Source organism: Gordionus sp. m RMFG-2023, chromosome 3, assembly GCF_954871325.1.
Source record: "Gordionus sp. m RMFG-2023 chromosome 3, tfGorSpeb1-WG-v2, whole genome shotgun sequence".
NCBI lineage: Eukaryota > Metazoa > Nematomorpha > Gordioida > Chordodea > Parachordodidae > Gordionus > Gordionus sp. m RMFG-2023.
The window spans coordinates 44,809,835-44,824,114 of NC_088777.1; the positions used below are offsets into that span (position 1 = coordinate 44,809,835).

Sequence of the window (14,280 nt, forward strand, 5' to 3'; positions counted from 1 at the left end):
CTAGTATTATTATAAAAGATTATAAATTACCCTTTTTATATCTAAAAACTATCCTATAAGACCACTATGAAAAAATGATAGATATCAGGGCTGCCAGATGCTTCCGTTTAGTCAGGCCATCCGATTTGAGACATTTTTATATTGTTTAATACAAAACAGCTAAAATGGACTTTGACCGAGATATGATGTAAAAAAAATTTCGTTTAATAATTCCTGTTTTATTTAAACTGTAACTCTGTGACTTATTACCAATTAACCACTCACATTATCCGAACACAGAGCTCCCGTTAGTCAGCATTGCTGTTCACTCCCCATTGTGTGAAAGTTGGAGATAAATTAAGGAGCAAAGAGAAAGAAGAAATAAAAAAAATATAACAAGCTTTTATACTTTACGACTTGAAGGTCATAGATTTTCAACACACTTGCATTTTAGCCACACTGGTCTCCGAATGTCAACATCGGTATTTATAAAAATTTTACCTTTTAAAATATTATGCCAGGAACATTTCATATATTCCTTCTTTCCCAGCAATGTTAAGGGAAATGAAGCAATAAGACCTAGCTCATGTTGATGTAGCAATATCTAATAAAAATTGCCTTTGTTCGCTCAATAAAAAAATCATTTATTTTTTTAAACCTTTTTATTTGTAATTTATGATCTAAAAAATTTATTTTTTGTTAGATGAGAGCTTTGCATACCTTATTATCGAAGGCATACATACTTTGTCGATTATGGGAAAAAATAAAAGAGTAAAAAGTGACTTAAAATATTTTATTTTGAAAATATTAATTCACATAAAACAATTAAAGAATAGTGACGATGTGAAAAGAAACTTATTAAAAATGATTAAATATATCAGAGATCTGCAGATGAACTGCTCGATCCGGGTTTTATATTTTCACGCCTGCCCCAAAAAAAAAATTCGGCCTGGCCTTTATTTTTTTAAAATATATAACATGTATGTTTAATTTTTATAGCTAATATTGGCGATTTATTGGTTTTAAAATATACAGCCCAGCCAGGGTAATTTTTTTTTTAAAATTTCAGGCTCGGCCCGGGTTTAGTGCTAGGTCTGCTGGTTTCTGAAATATTAACTCATAAAATCCTTAAACCTTTAAGAGTCAATGGTAGGTTAGCTTGGTGTTGATTAATAGGACAAAAAATTTAATTATTATTCAGCCAAATGTTACTAAGAATATACTATAAATTAAAGGCCCATTTTTCTTTAAATATGATATCTATAAATTTTATCAAAATTTAATTGAGTTAGACTAATATATATAATCAATTTTTAAATGTAATTATAATTCAAGCAAGTGCAAACGCAAAGCGGGTCTTTCGATACTGGTAGATGGCAAAAAAACACTAGGCTATCTATACAGTCTTGAATTTTAATACTTTAAGATGATGATACGAAAACGATCATGTTTTGATTATGGAAATTATATACATTAGATAAATATTACTCTTCTTCTTTTTTATTACCTATTTTATAAATAAATATAATATTTAAAAAAGAAAATGAAGTTACATTAAAGGTAAAAAAAAATACCTAAAGGGTTTAAACTTTGCTTAATATTTTGCCTGTCATAATTATATTATTTTTTTTTGGTATCCCGCCTAAAATTTATGTGTTTTTCATCATGCATAAATATAAAAAGAAACATTTTTTTTAATTACCTTTAGTTTATTTAATAAAATAATTTTATAATAAAGGTGATATACATTTACAATTATATTGAGCCAATATATTTTTCTAATAATTCTAAAAAAAAATAATCGCAACTTTCTATATTATAAATAATGAATAATTTATGACTTTTTAAATAATGGCTAATCTAAAATTATGCAAATCTTGATATGAACACCCCCCCCCCCCCTTTCTTTCGCATAATTTATGCATAAAATTTTGTTAAAGCTCACTCTTTCATGGAAAAAAAGACGAATTTAAAATGATAGACTAACATATCCCAAATTTATTCATTTTAAAAGTAGATTGACCCTCCCAACTATCCATTTTCTAATCATTCAAATATAGGGTATTTCTATCTATCAGGGATCTTTTTTTTCCGATTACCCCTTTTATTCCTTTATCATTTATATTCTTTGTAATTGAACAGATTTAAATAAAAATATTACAACTGGAAGATCTTTTAAAAAAAAAATTAGAAAGAAAATTTTTTATTGCACAAAAATTGCAAAAAGAAAAAGAATTTGTAAAAAATTCTTTTAAGAATACATATTTTGAAGAGCATTACAAACCCTGGTAATAAATAAAGGTGAAATGGGTAAAATAAATTAATATATACACCTAATATAAACAAGAACATCATAATGGGTAGAGGGGAGGTAGCATGCTATGCCGAGAAAATTTACCTTTCTATTTATCATATTTATAAATATTATTTTAAAAAAATACGTTCTCACTATGAAGTATTGGAATAGTTTATATATTTTTTAAAGTAAACTGATTAAATGAGTTAACAAATTATTATGTTAACCGAAATATCGACAACAACAAAAAAAGATACTTTAAAAATTAAAGAAACTTTTATTATTAATGAAATTACTCCATAGTAAGAACATATTTTACTGATATAATTTGAAAATTTTTTAAGATAAATTTATATTAATACGCATACATACAATAAATTAGCATATAATTTGGGACGTGCCTAATGACAAAGTCGAAGACTGCGGTAAATACTATTCGATTAAAGATTGCCAAAATTACATCATGTTAATGGCCAAGTTGTCAGCCGATAAATTTATCGTCTGTGGAACTTACGCCTACGAACCAAAGTGCAGGAAATATCTATTAACAAACGTGAGTTATTGTTTTTTTATTGAACTTTCCAGGGACCTGGAACTGTACCTTCAGGAAAAACTGAACTTTAAGTATATTCACGAGAACGAGGAACAGTGATTCTAGGAACGGGGTAGGAACGCAAGGAAGCCAATGTTTCTGGTCTCTGGTTTTTTTCTATAGTCAATTTCGTAACCTGAGAATTAGATTATTCCATTTCCACTTTTTTAATTTTACAGGAGAGCAATTTTAAAAACTAAATTTCTATTGTTTTCAATAAGATGGTTTAACCTATCCGGCTATGTAAGAGAAAGAAGTCATTTTTAACAAAATATGGATTTATGAAATAACCTAATTCTCGGGCGAATGTTATATGATGTATACAATGTCACCTTATAAAGTGTATACTAGAGGTCTGCATTGGGCGGGTTTTTGGATAATATGCCCGCCCACTCAATGTTTAAAAAATGTTTTAACCCGCCCGCCCAGCCCGCTCATAGTTTTCAAAAAAATATACCCGCCCGCCCGCCCATTAGTCTAAAATTTCTTGCCCGCCCGCCCATTAGTCAGAAATTTTTTACCCGCCCGCCCATTATTTATAAATTTTTTTTTACCCAAGTCAGCTATTTTAAGCATCTAATGAAAATAGTTTCAACATTACATCTCTATAAGTTTTATAATTTAGGAAATTACTATATTAAGCTTAAAAAATATTCAATTTAAATTATGGATAAGTTATTTTATCAAATAAAATATTTATAAAATATAAATATAAAATAAATATTATAAGTAATTATAATGCAAAAATAATAATGAATCCACATTTTCGGGATTTAAACACGTTCTTCTTTGTTCTAAAAACCTTCCGGCAATGCTAAATCCTCTTTCAGAAGTAGCACTAGTTGCAGGAATTGCTAATATTTTTTTTGCTATTCTTGATAGCTTTGGCAAATTTTTTTCTTGTCGTTTCCACCAAAGTAGGACATCCTTTTGAAGTATATCCTCTTCCTCAATTGAAATCTTTAAAAAGTGAACCAATAATAATAAATTTATAAAAGTAATTTAAATTTATATTAATTGTAATATATGCATCTTAAAATTATGCTAAATTATACTTATCAAAAATTGTTACTTTAAGATTTAAATATTTTGTTATGTCATTATGTACGGTACTATTCTCAGTAACAACCTCACCCTCCCATCTGTTGGGGTTTAATTTTGATGTGGATGCTTATTTCAAATATTACATTTAATAAGTAGCTAAACGAATTTATAATTTATTAATACCTTTTAATTGGATTCTCTTTGCTTTTGGGGAAATAAGTAAAATCAAATTTTTATCTACGTCGATGTTACATTCTTCTATGCAAATCAAATCTAAGAAGTTTTCAATATGTTTTTTTATTTCATTAATTTCTTCCGACGACAACATCCTCATTTGTCGGAACTTTGGTATTAAAAATGTTGAAACTTTATGGAGCATATGAATTTTAAATTTTTCAATTATAAAATTTTTAGCTCTTTTCTTTATTATATCTATTTCTTTTTCGCATTTTGTTTTTCTCTCCATTATATTCATATTTATTTCATTCTCATGTAGAAGATTATACCTATTTTTATAAATAAAGAAAAAATGGGTATAAATCCTAAAATATTAATTTTCATACCATATAAGAACGTTCTGTAGTGTAGGCCTGCAATCACCCTCAAGAGCATTAGTTGCATCTTTATATGGTTCCAAATAATCTATCAGTGTTTTTAAATCTTCCTTTCCCATAGATCCCATTTTTTCAGTCATATCACGAGATTGTAAGAATAAAAAAATCTCATCTTACATTATATAAATGCTTTGTATTCCATCTTATATCAATATTTTGTAGTAACGTCTTGCTTAGATATTTTACGTTGCCACTTTGTTTGAAATAAGTCGTCAATGATTTTGCAGTTACCAAAATATTATTAATCTCGGGAGCATTTTCTAAAATAAAAGTTGACTGGAAGGTATTACGAAGTATTGTGTTCAGCATATGTGCTGAACAGTTTAGTCTATTAAAGCTAATATTTGAAAAAGTAAAAGGAAAATATAGTTCTTTAAATATGAATGTTTTTTCTTTAGGTGTATACAAAATCTCTCAGATTAATAATATCTACCTAATAATTAAATTTTATTTAATAAAAAATTTACCCTTCCAAAGCTTTTTTAATATTTGCTCCTTGATCCGTAACAAAGATGAGCTTGGAAAAATATTCTCGGGGAACACCAATTTTTAAAAAATTTTTTAATAATTCTTTAAGAATATTTTCTCCCGTCTTTTTTTCATCTTGAAATTTTGAAATAAAAAGAAATTTTTTTTCTAATTTCCAATTTTGTATATAATAGATTGATAGAGATATGTAATCGGTTTTGGTAAATTCTTCACACCACATATCAGTAGTACATAAGCAAATGGAATTTTTTATCATTTCTACAATTTTAGGAAATAATATTTCCTTAAGATCCTCAGTAACTTTGGATACGTTGCGGCTAACTGTTGTAGCACAAGGGATGATCTTATTAACATCCAATTTACCATATGTTGCCCCTAAGTCGGCAAATCTTTGTAAAATATTTATAAATCCAGGTCCTTGAACTGCTTGGAATGGCCTAAAAAAGATAAAAGAATAATTTATTAAATTAAAATACCTAATGTCTCTAGCGCAATATTCTACAAAATTCGCTATTAGACCAGATTTTATCGTTTTATTTAATTGAGAATTGTCTTTTTCAAAATATCCAGTTATTTTTTTTATTATCTATCAAATCTTCATAATTTGCAGATGAACATTGATGCCGAAGGAAGAAGGTGCCTGCTATTATATTTAAAGATGGACTCGCAATCATTGCAGCGAATCCAATCTAGCTTTTTGTCATTTTTATCAAAAATAATTTTAAATTGTTTCCATATAGACGATTTAAGTTTTTTATTATTATCTTCATTGTTTTTTAATTTATAAAAATTATTTTTTATTTTCTTAGCAATCAATTCTTTATTCATATTTTAAAATTAAATTAAAAAATATTATTTTGTTAAAATTATGTTATAAAAAATAAAATTTATATATTATATAAGAAAATGAAAATAAAAAGGGCAATATAAAGATAAACAATCATTACTAAAATAAAATAACACAATGGAGTAATTTCATTATTCCCAAAAAAAAAAATTTTAATTTTCAATATCTAAAAAATTATATATTTTAAGAAAAAAGTTTTATTTCATTACCATAAAAGGAGATTTTAATTTGTTTATAGAAAAAAGTTTGTTTTTATTTGTAGAAAAAGTTTTTTTAATTGAAGAAAAAAGTTGATTTATTTTATAAAAAGTTATACCAGAAAAAGGCTTTTTATTTTTTAAGTTCGTAAGAACAATTTTTTATTAATTAAAATAAAAATTTTTAATTTTTTTAACCCACCCGCCCGCCCATTGTTTGAATTTCTTAACCCGCCCGCCCACCCGCCTATTGTTAAAAATTTTTTTAACCCGCCCGCCTGCCCGTTCTTAAAAAAATTTACCCATTTAGATGGGCGGGCGGGCAGGAAACCCGACCAATGCAGACCACTAGTGTATACCGCCGATTTTTAGGCAGTAGATCCAATTGGTTATGTCAATATGAAGTTAATATCAACCAATCCGATATCACCATACATATTCTCCGTTTTAAATAATTTTGGCCAGGGCGGCTCATTCTTTTTTTAAAATTTGCCGTGTTTCCTGGCCGTACAATTATCTTATTTGTAATCTATCTTATATAGTAAAAGTAATTTAAATATTATAGCGGATCCTTTCAAAAAAATGGGCGATACATTTTTTCACCCTACTAAATTTTTTATAAAAACCTTGATTATTGAAATACAGGTACCAAATGGTGAAGGAAGTTACAACGTTCTTGAGTCAGAAATTACGGGCCTGGGATTCGTGCCTCTTAACCCTTACCAAAATTTTTCTTACACCGTAGCAGGTTATTTAATTATATATTTCATATCTGATCAGTAGTCATAATAAGTTCGCCCTATTTAAGCTTATCTTGAGTCACTTAATTTTTTTGAGAAAATTTTTATGGATTACTCCTATTCGTATTTTAACAAGCATAAATAAATGAAATGAGTCAATATACTATGATCAGATATACGCTCAAAACACTTTTGAAATATTTCCTAGACGTTATCAACTCCTTAGAGATGACTAAGGCTTTAACATTCTTTTCGTTTAAAAAAATTGTAATAGACAAAGATCACAAAATACTTTAGAAGATTTTTTACAAATTTTTTTTTAGTAATTTTAGATAAAATTTGAGCAAAAAATTATGTTTGATCATTCTCAAAATCTATTTGAAAAAAATAATATATATAACTTATTTTAACCTCGTAAATATTATTTTAAACTTATTTTGCGCATTCAAAAGTAATGTTTAAAATCAGACAGTATATTCTTTACAAATTCGAAAATAATACGCGTTTAGCAGAAGAATAACAGAACATACCCCTCCCCCCGTGGCGTAGGAATGCTTAAGTCATTTTTTCATAGATGCAGGACAGGCCTCTAATCATCAATAAGGGCCCCATAAAAAATATTTGTTTTACCTAGGGGGGGGGGGGGGGTGAGGGCATGAGACTCCTTTGGAAGGTAGAACATAACAAGTTTGACTTCAAGTTTAGAGGGATTTACAAGATTAATACTATATTCTTAATAATATTTTTAATTGCAAGCAGTAAAATATGAAGACTCAATATCTTTTTTTTTAAACCAAAAACACAAATTTATGTTTTAGGCGGCGAAATTTATTCCGCCACATTCGTGGATAAGTGGAGCGAACAGCCTATAATATATCGAGACCCGGTGCGTACGGTTCACGAATTCGCTCCGGCCCTCAACGGGCCTCAATTTATCCACAGTTTTACGCACGATGGGTACGCTTATTTTTTGTTCAACGAGTGGTCTATGCTTTCTCCAGACTATGGGAAAAAGGCACCCCTCCGGGTAGTGGAGGCTAGAATAGGAAGGGTAATATATTTATATTCGTCTAAATAATTTTTTGAGTGAAACCGTTCATCTTTTATGTATAGTATATATGCAATTTCATATAATAAATAAAAATCAATTTGACATATTTATACCCCTCATTCAGCGCGAATTATTTAAAATACTCTCCATTTTTGTATCTTCTGCTACGAATTCGCATAACTGTTAATGATGAGTTGCCCTGCATTCTCATTTAGCACAAATTCGTTGCGAAGTATACAAAATATGGTGTATTTTAATTCGCCACAAATTCGCGCTATGCGAATGTAGGGTTATTAGGCAAGAGAATGCCTTATTTTACTTAAGAATCATTTATTGAGCTCGTTTTTTTAAATAAATATTTGATTTTGCCGAAAATTGATTGCAGCACTTGTAGTTAGAATACCTATCTATCCTATCCATATTTTTAGAGAATTTAGCCACTAATCTTTGAATCATTTTTAATTTATCTTATAATATTTATTATCCTATAAAATTTATACCAGTTTTTATTGGGTATTAAAAACATCCACCATAAAATGACCCTTTTGTTTATTATTAAAAAAAATTAAATTTATATTTATCATTAATTTGGTTCGCACCGTCAGGTATGCATAGGAGACACTGGCTACTTGGATCTCATTTACGATAAACCTCTAATATGGAAAACATTTCTAAAAGTTAAGATGGTTTGTAAAGTGCCTAATGGGGATAACGAAGAAGATAGGATTAATGGTGCCTCTAAAAGTAAGGAATGAGATTATGAATCAGAATCTTAAATATAAATTTTTGTCTTATACACTACCCTTAGAGTGTCTACCTTCTTATCTATATTACTTTATATACCTATCCAAATAAACTAATCATATTTAATATCTCATAAATGTTATTGGAATTAAGGATTCCCATTAATTGGATTTATATTTTGGATGTATTATTATTATTTCATAATAAAAACCAGCCAGGGACTTGGATATTAATGAACAATATAAACGTTGAAGTTTATTAATATACTATACCTAAAAGACTGTATTATATAAGGAAAAAAACACTTCTATGCTTACTTGGTTTATATGAGCCAATTAATAAAAGATCGGATTTATGTTTTTTATTTGCTTGCCAGTATTTTAATCAGTATTTCTTTGAATTTATCTAAACAATTTTTGAAATTTCTAATAGATATTAGCATATCATTTATTCCTTCCAGTGAGTCTAGAACTGGTAATTTATATGAATCTTTATAATTTATTCTAATTTTCAATAAATTTATTTTCTAAAATAGGCGTGTTAATCTTGTGACGGGAGGCATTTTTCAAATTTAATCCAAAAAAAATTTGAATAAGTTAAATATACCTTTTTTTAAAAAAAATAAGGCACGCCCCATCACTATAGTGATTACGCGGACACTTTTCGCGCTCGTTATAATCCTAATCCTTCCCTCTCATTTGATCCCCGCGATCGTCGAGACATTACTGCCACTATTTTTGACTCCTTAGTCGCTTCTACAAGCCCTCAAAATATAAAGTTAGATACAGAATCAAACCCCGACCGATTTTATTCGGTCTTTACTGCCCCAAGTCCACTTGGTACTATACCAATTTCGGTTTTGTGTCGGTTTGATACCGATGAAATAGCTAAAATTTTTAAAACCGGTATTGATACTATGGACGAAAGGATGATCCGATCCGGTGTAAAAAGAGTCCCTCGTGGGTCAACCGGAAAGCCTGGAGAGTGCGGGTATTTAAATTAATAATATTTTTAGCATTAATAAATATGTTGTAACATGATTTTTTTTAAACTGATTAATGTCAAACAAATTTTATTTGATCCTCCGCAGATACGATTTAGTCGACCCTGGAGAAGCGGAATACTTACAAAAGTTTGCCCTTCTACACGGAAACGACGAGAACAAAGGGCTCGGAAACATTTTGGAAATAGAAGGAAAACCATTAAATGTATGGTCAGGGAGACGACCTTCTGCTATCACGGCGGTATATAACTATGAGAAAAGGGAAGGCGTAGAAACGGATCAAGTGTATCTAGGAACCAGCGAGGGTGAGGTTTACCGTATAAGCATCTCAACTCAACCTCGTTCGAACGCTCCTCACCAATATAAATCGGATTCTGTTGACACGATGATGAAAGGAAAAAGCTCGGCAAAGATAATTTCGATTATGGTAAATGAGAGACTGATAGTATCTAATAAAAGAGCAATCATTACGGGCCTTTACACTTTAGCTAAAGCTAAACGATTATTGGTAGCAATCGCCACTGGAAACGGTCGTTCTACTTCTATCCTTGCCAGTTTAGCGGGTAATCAATGTGGGAGACCTTATGGAAATTTTTCTTGTCACGGCTTGGAAGATTACAACAATAACGTATGGAGTAACGAAGAAATGGAGAGAGACGAGCAATTTAACGACAATGAAATGGAAGGAACAAACCAAGAGCCAAGTAAATACACCCCTTCCTCGTCCGCTCACTATATTAACACTTACCGAGACTCCAAAATAAAGCCACAAGGCGCTAGAGATTTGAATTACAACGATCCTTCTCATCCATCAAAATTTCCGCAAACTTCTCATAATTACAATAACGACGATAATCGAATAGATGATTCCCCTCGCTTTTACCAGTCTAGAGGCAACCCTGCTCACTGTCCTCAACAACCAATATCTAATTCTCAAGGAAATATGGCTGAACGTTTAAGCTTAGCTATAACATTTAGCGTGTGTATTGCCTCACTTTTGGGCTGTTGGATAGGGTTCAAGCTTAAAACTAGGTTAGATAGGTTGAGGAAAGACAGACATCTAGATTTAGGTAGTGGTGGTTGTCGCGACTTAATGGCCATCAATATGAGCTCGATTCGCAATATGAACAAAGATTCTGGCAAGGATTGTGTTAACGATAAGCTCGAAAGTGGAGGGGTAGATAAAGGACAAAGATTTCTTTCCTCATTTTCGCCTTTCGTGGACTACCGAGTAGGCGCTAACAAACAACCCCTAGATGACACTAACCTAAACCACAGCAATAATAATGGGAACAATTTTTTTTCCTTTTTTTTGCCAACCACTCCCATCAACAACGCGTTGAACTCTCATCCTCTTGAACAATCCGATCTTGATCAGGCTTCTCCCTTAAACGCTGTAGTAGTTCCGCCATATTTCGCTAACTTTCCCAATAACTTAAATAACTTAAATCCATTTGCCAACTTAACCCTACTTAAACATTCAAACGGTCAGCAATACCTATGCAATGCCTATGGGCCTCCTATCAATCTCCAACATCAGCCACCATTATCAGAACAACCCTCTCCGTCCATTTATGAGCCTCCTCCTCAACCACCCCTACCCAGACTACCTCCACCTGTTTATAATGTTAATAATTGCCCCGTAACTGGGACGGATAATACGATTAGAAGGGTGTACTACTTTCAACAACCAAACCATTACGATATAAATGATAACGCTAATAATTCTCAATTACCCGCTATAATCAACCAAAATAATATCCCGCATTTCAACGAATTTAAGGAATTCCACCCTAAGGAGAATATTAACACATCGATTAGCGATGGAACCGGAAGTTATGATGAAAATTGTTTAAACCGTAACAATAAAGGGGATTATATTGGTCGTAAACCTCTTCCGCCGCCTAGACCTAACTAAAATATATAAATATATATACATCTTTTTTATACTTTATAACTAAACGAATAAAAAATAAATTTTTAAAAAATATCGTAATGTTTGATGAAAACATCGCCAATTATTTTTTTTGACAGTGTTTTTGCTCAAAATGGAACAAAATATTATAAAATTATCCTATTATTTCGCGAATGTTTTGTTTTAAACATAACCGACTATGTATATAATTATGTCAATTATCAGAGATTTTACCGAATATGAATTATTTTCTTTTAGAAAAATTACGATATTAAAAAAATAATACCCCCATATAATATTAAATATAATATGTTATATAGATTACTAATTAATATATAAATCGTTATTTATAAATTATAGATCGAGATGCCAGATTATAATAAATTAAATTTACCCCTTTTAAACTTCAAATATTTGTTGAATTAAAGCGCCAAATCTAAAAGCATTTACAAATTTTATACTGCAGATGCGGAATATTTAATAAATTTTTATAAGATTATATCGTTTATAAATGTAAATATAATTGTATATATATAAACCTTTGTAAATATTATACCAAACTAGGTTAAAGAAATAAAATTGTAAAATTTGTTGAAATAATTTCCTATTTTAGTGAATGGATCTTTCCATTGATCTCGAAATATCATGTACAACACAAATTTCTCACATAATTTTAAGTGTTGCTAATTCCATTTCAAGCGTTTTAATTATAGTGTATCTTATTAATTTATATAACATAATACTAAATTTATATAAAAGATACTTTTCGGATGTATAAATCTGATATTCTAAAACGTCAAATGCGGTTTACTATTTTTAAAATTAATTACCATTTGATTAAAAAAGCTTAGTTTTTATATAATCCCTATCCATGTCTTGAATATTTAAAAAAATTTTGACAAAAACAACAAGAAAATATAGCCTATCAAATAAATACACATTCCGAAGTTTATAAAAATAATTGGTAAAGTTATTCGAGCGAACTTAAAGACATTGTATTCTCTGAATAATATACAGTATATTGTAAATTCTCCAGAATTATTAGAGGAAAAAAAAAATTGAACCCAGTTACAATAAAATAACACTTTTTTATAAAAAAAATGTTAAAACCCCAAATCAATTTAGAATCTAACTAATAGTGCCCCCATACCTAATAGGAATATCCTTGATATGCCTATGTATTTTTTTGTGAAGGCAGGAACCTATTTTCAATGTCGAGATTATTTTGAAAATTTTAATTCGTTGCTCCAACAAAATCTCATAAAGTCCTCAAAATTTTGAAAAAAGAACCCAACTAATAGTATCCCCTAGAGGTCTGCATGGCACAAGCCGGTCCCAAATATTTAAAAAATTTTAACCCGCCCATAGTTTTGAAAAAAATATACGCGCCCGCCCTTTAGAAAATTCTTTACCCGACCGGCCATTAGTCTAAAAAATTTTTACCAATTGCCGCCCATATAAAATATAAATATGCTCATTCTTTCAATTTTATTAAGCATCTAATAAAAAAAAAAGTGATTTAGTGTCAGCCCTAATATCCCTACAAAAAAGTTTCATAGTTTAGGAAATTACTAATGAAAAAAAACGGATAAGGTAAGGAATTTATTTAATCTAATAAAATATATATGTAATAATATAAAATTAATATTTATTGATACTAAAAATCTTCCAGCAATGCTAATTCCTCGTACAGAAGAAACACTGGTTGCTGGAATTGTCAATATTTTTCTAGCTAATCTTGATTTTGATAAATCATTTTCTTGCCATCTCTGTCAAAGTAGCATATCCGTTTGAAGAATATTCTCTACTCAAGTGAGATATTTAAATAAAAAGTGAAACCATTATTAATTAAAGTAGTTTATAAATTGTAAACTAAACTAAGCAGCTTAAAATCTTGCTAAATTATACAAACGCCTGTTACTTTAAGATATAAATATTTTGTTGTCATTAAGTAAAGCTCTTCTCTGTAACAGCCATATCTTCCCATTTGTTGTTTTAATTTCGACATGGATGCTATCTATTTCAAACATCGCATTTATAATTTAATAATCTTTAATTGAATTCTCTTTACCATTGGGGAAACGGGTAAAATCAGATTTTCATCCACGTTTGCTGTTATATTCCATGAAAATTAAATCCAACATGTTTTCGATATATTTTTTTAAACTTAATTAATTTCTTCAGCTGACAACATCCTCAGTTATCGGTACTTTGGTATTAAAAATATTGGAATATGCACTCGCCCACCAGGTGGGCTAAAATCCCGCCCGAACCTCTAGTGTCCCCTATCCAATGGGAATATCCTTGATATGCCTATCAGATAATTCCACTTAAAATAGATCAGGTTTCATGGATTTCTTTCAAATCGAATGAAACTCTACATGATTATATATGATATGAAGAAGACCTATGCAATTTAATTTTTTTAAAGTTCTAAAACTTAATTAGTTCTGGATATGGCGTTAAAGTTAATAAAATGGAGTCCTTCCTAATTTAGAAAAACCCGATAAAAATAAAGATCACTCAAAAAATATATATGATGGAGACTTATATTTTGTGTCATAGATAGCCCTTGAGTCCCTTTCTTAAACGTAATTAAAAAAAATTTTTGAAATCTAAGGTGTTTTTTCATTTCCGGAAAATATAAAGTTTAATTTTTTTTTAATAACTGCTTAAGCTTAAAACTTGTATGTATGTTTATTAAATCAATATAAATTTATATTTAAAAAAATTATATTGGGAAAACAGTTATTTATCTAGTTATTTAAT

At 29.5% G+C, this 14,280-nt stretch overlaps 1 protein-coding gene across 1 annotated transcript in view; it reads left to right on the forward strand.

Annotated features, from left to right (window-relative positions):
- The window catches only part of LOC135925961 (uncharacterized), a 30,908-nt gene extending 18,941 nt beyond the window's left edge, over positions 1-11,967 (forward strand). Inside the window, exons 4-9 of the mRNA XM_065461563.1 lie at positions 2,658-2,828; positions 6,704-6,806; positions 7,617-7,849; positions 8,455-8,593; positions 9,220-9,583; positions 9,684-11,967. Coding sequence (XP_065317635.1) covers positions 2,658-2,828; positions 6,704-6,806; positions 7,617-7,849; positions 8,455-8,593; positions 9,220-9,583; positions 9,684-11,514 — 2,841 coding nt within the window. The 3' untranslated portion in view covers positions 11,515-11,967. The remainder of the gene's footprint in view (positions 1-2,657; positions 2,829-6,703; positions 6,807-7,616; positions 7,850-8,454; positions 8,594-9,219; positions 9,584-9,683) is intronic.
- Positions 11,968-14,280: the final 2,313 nt, after the last annotated feature.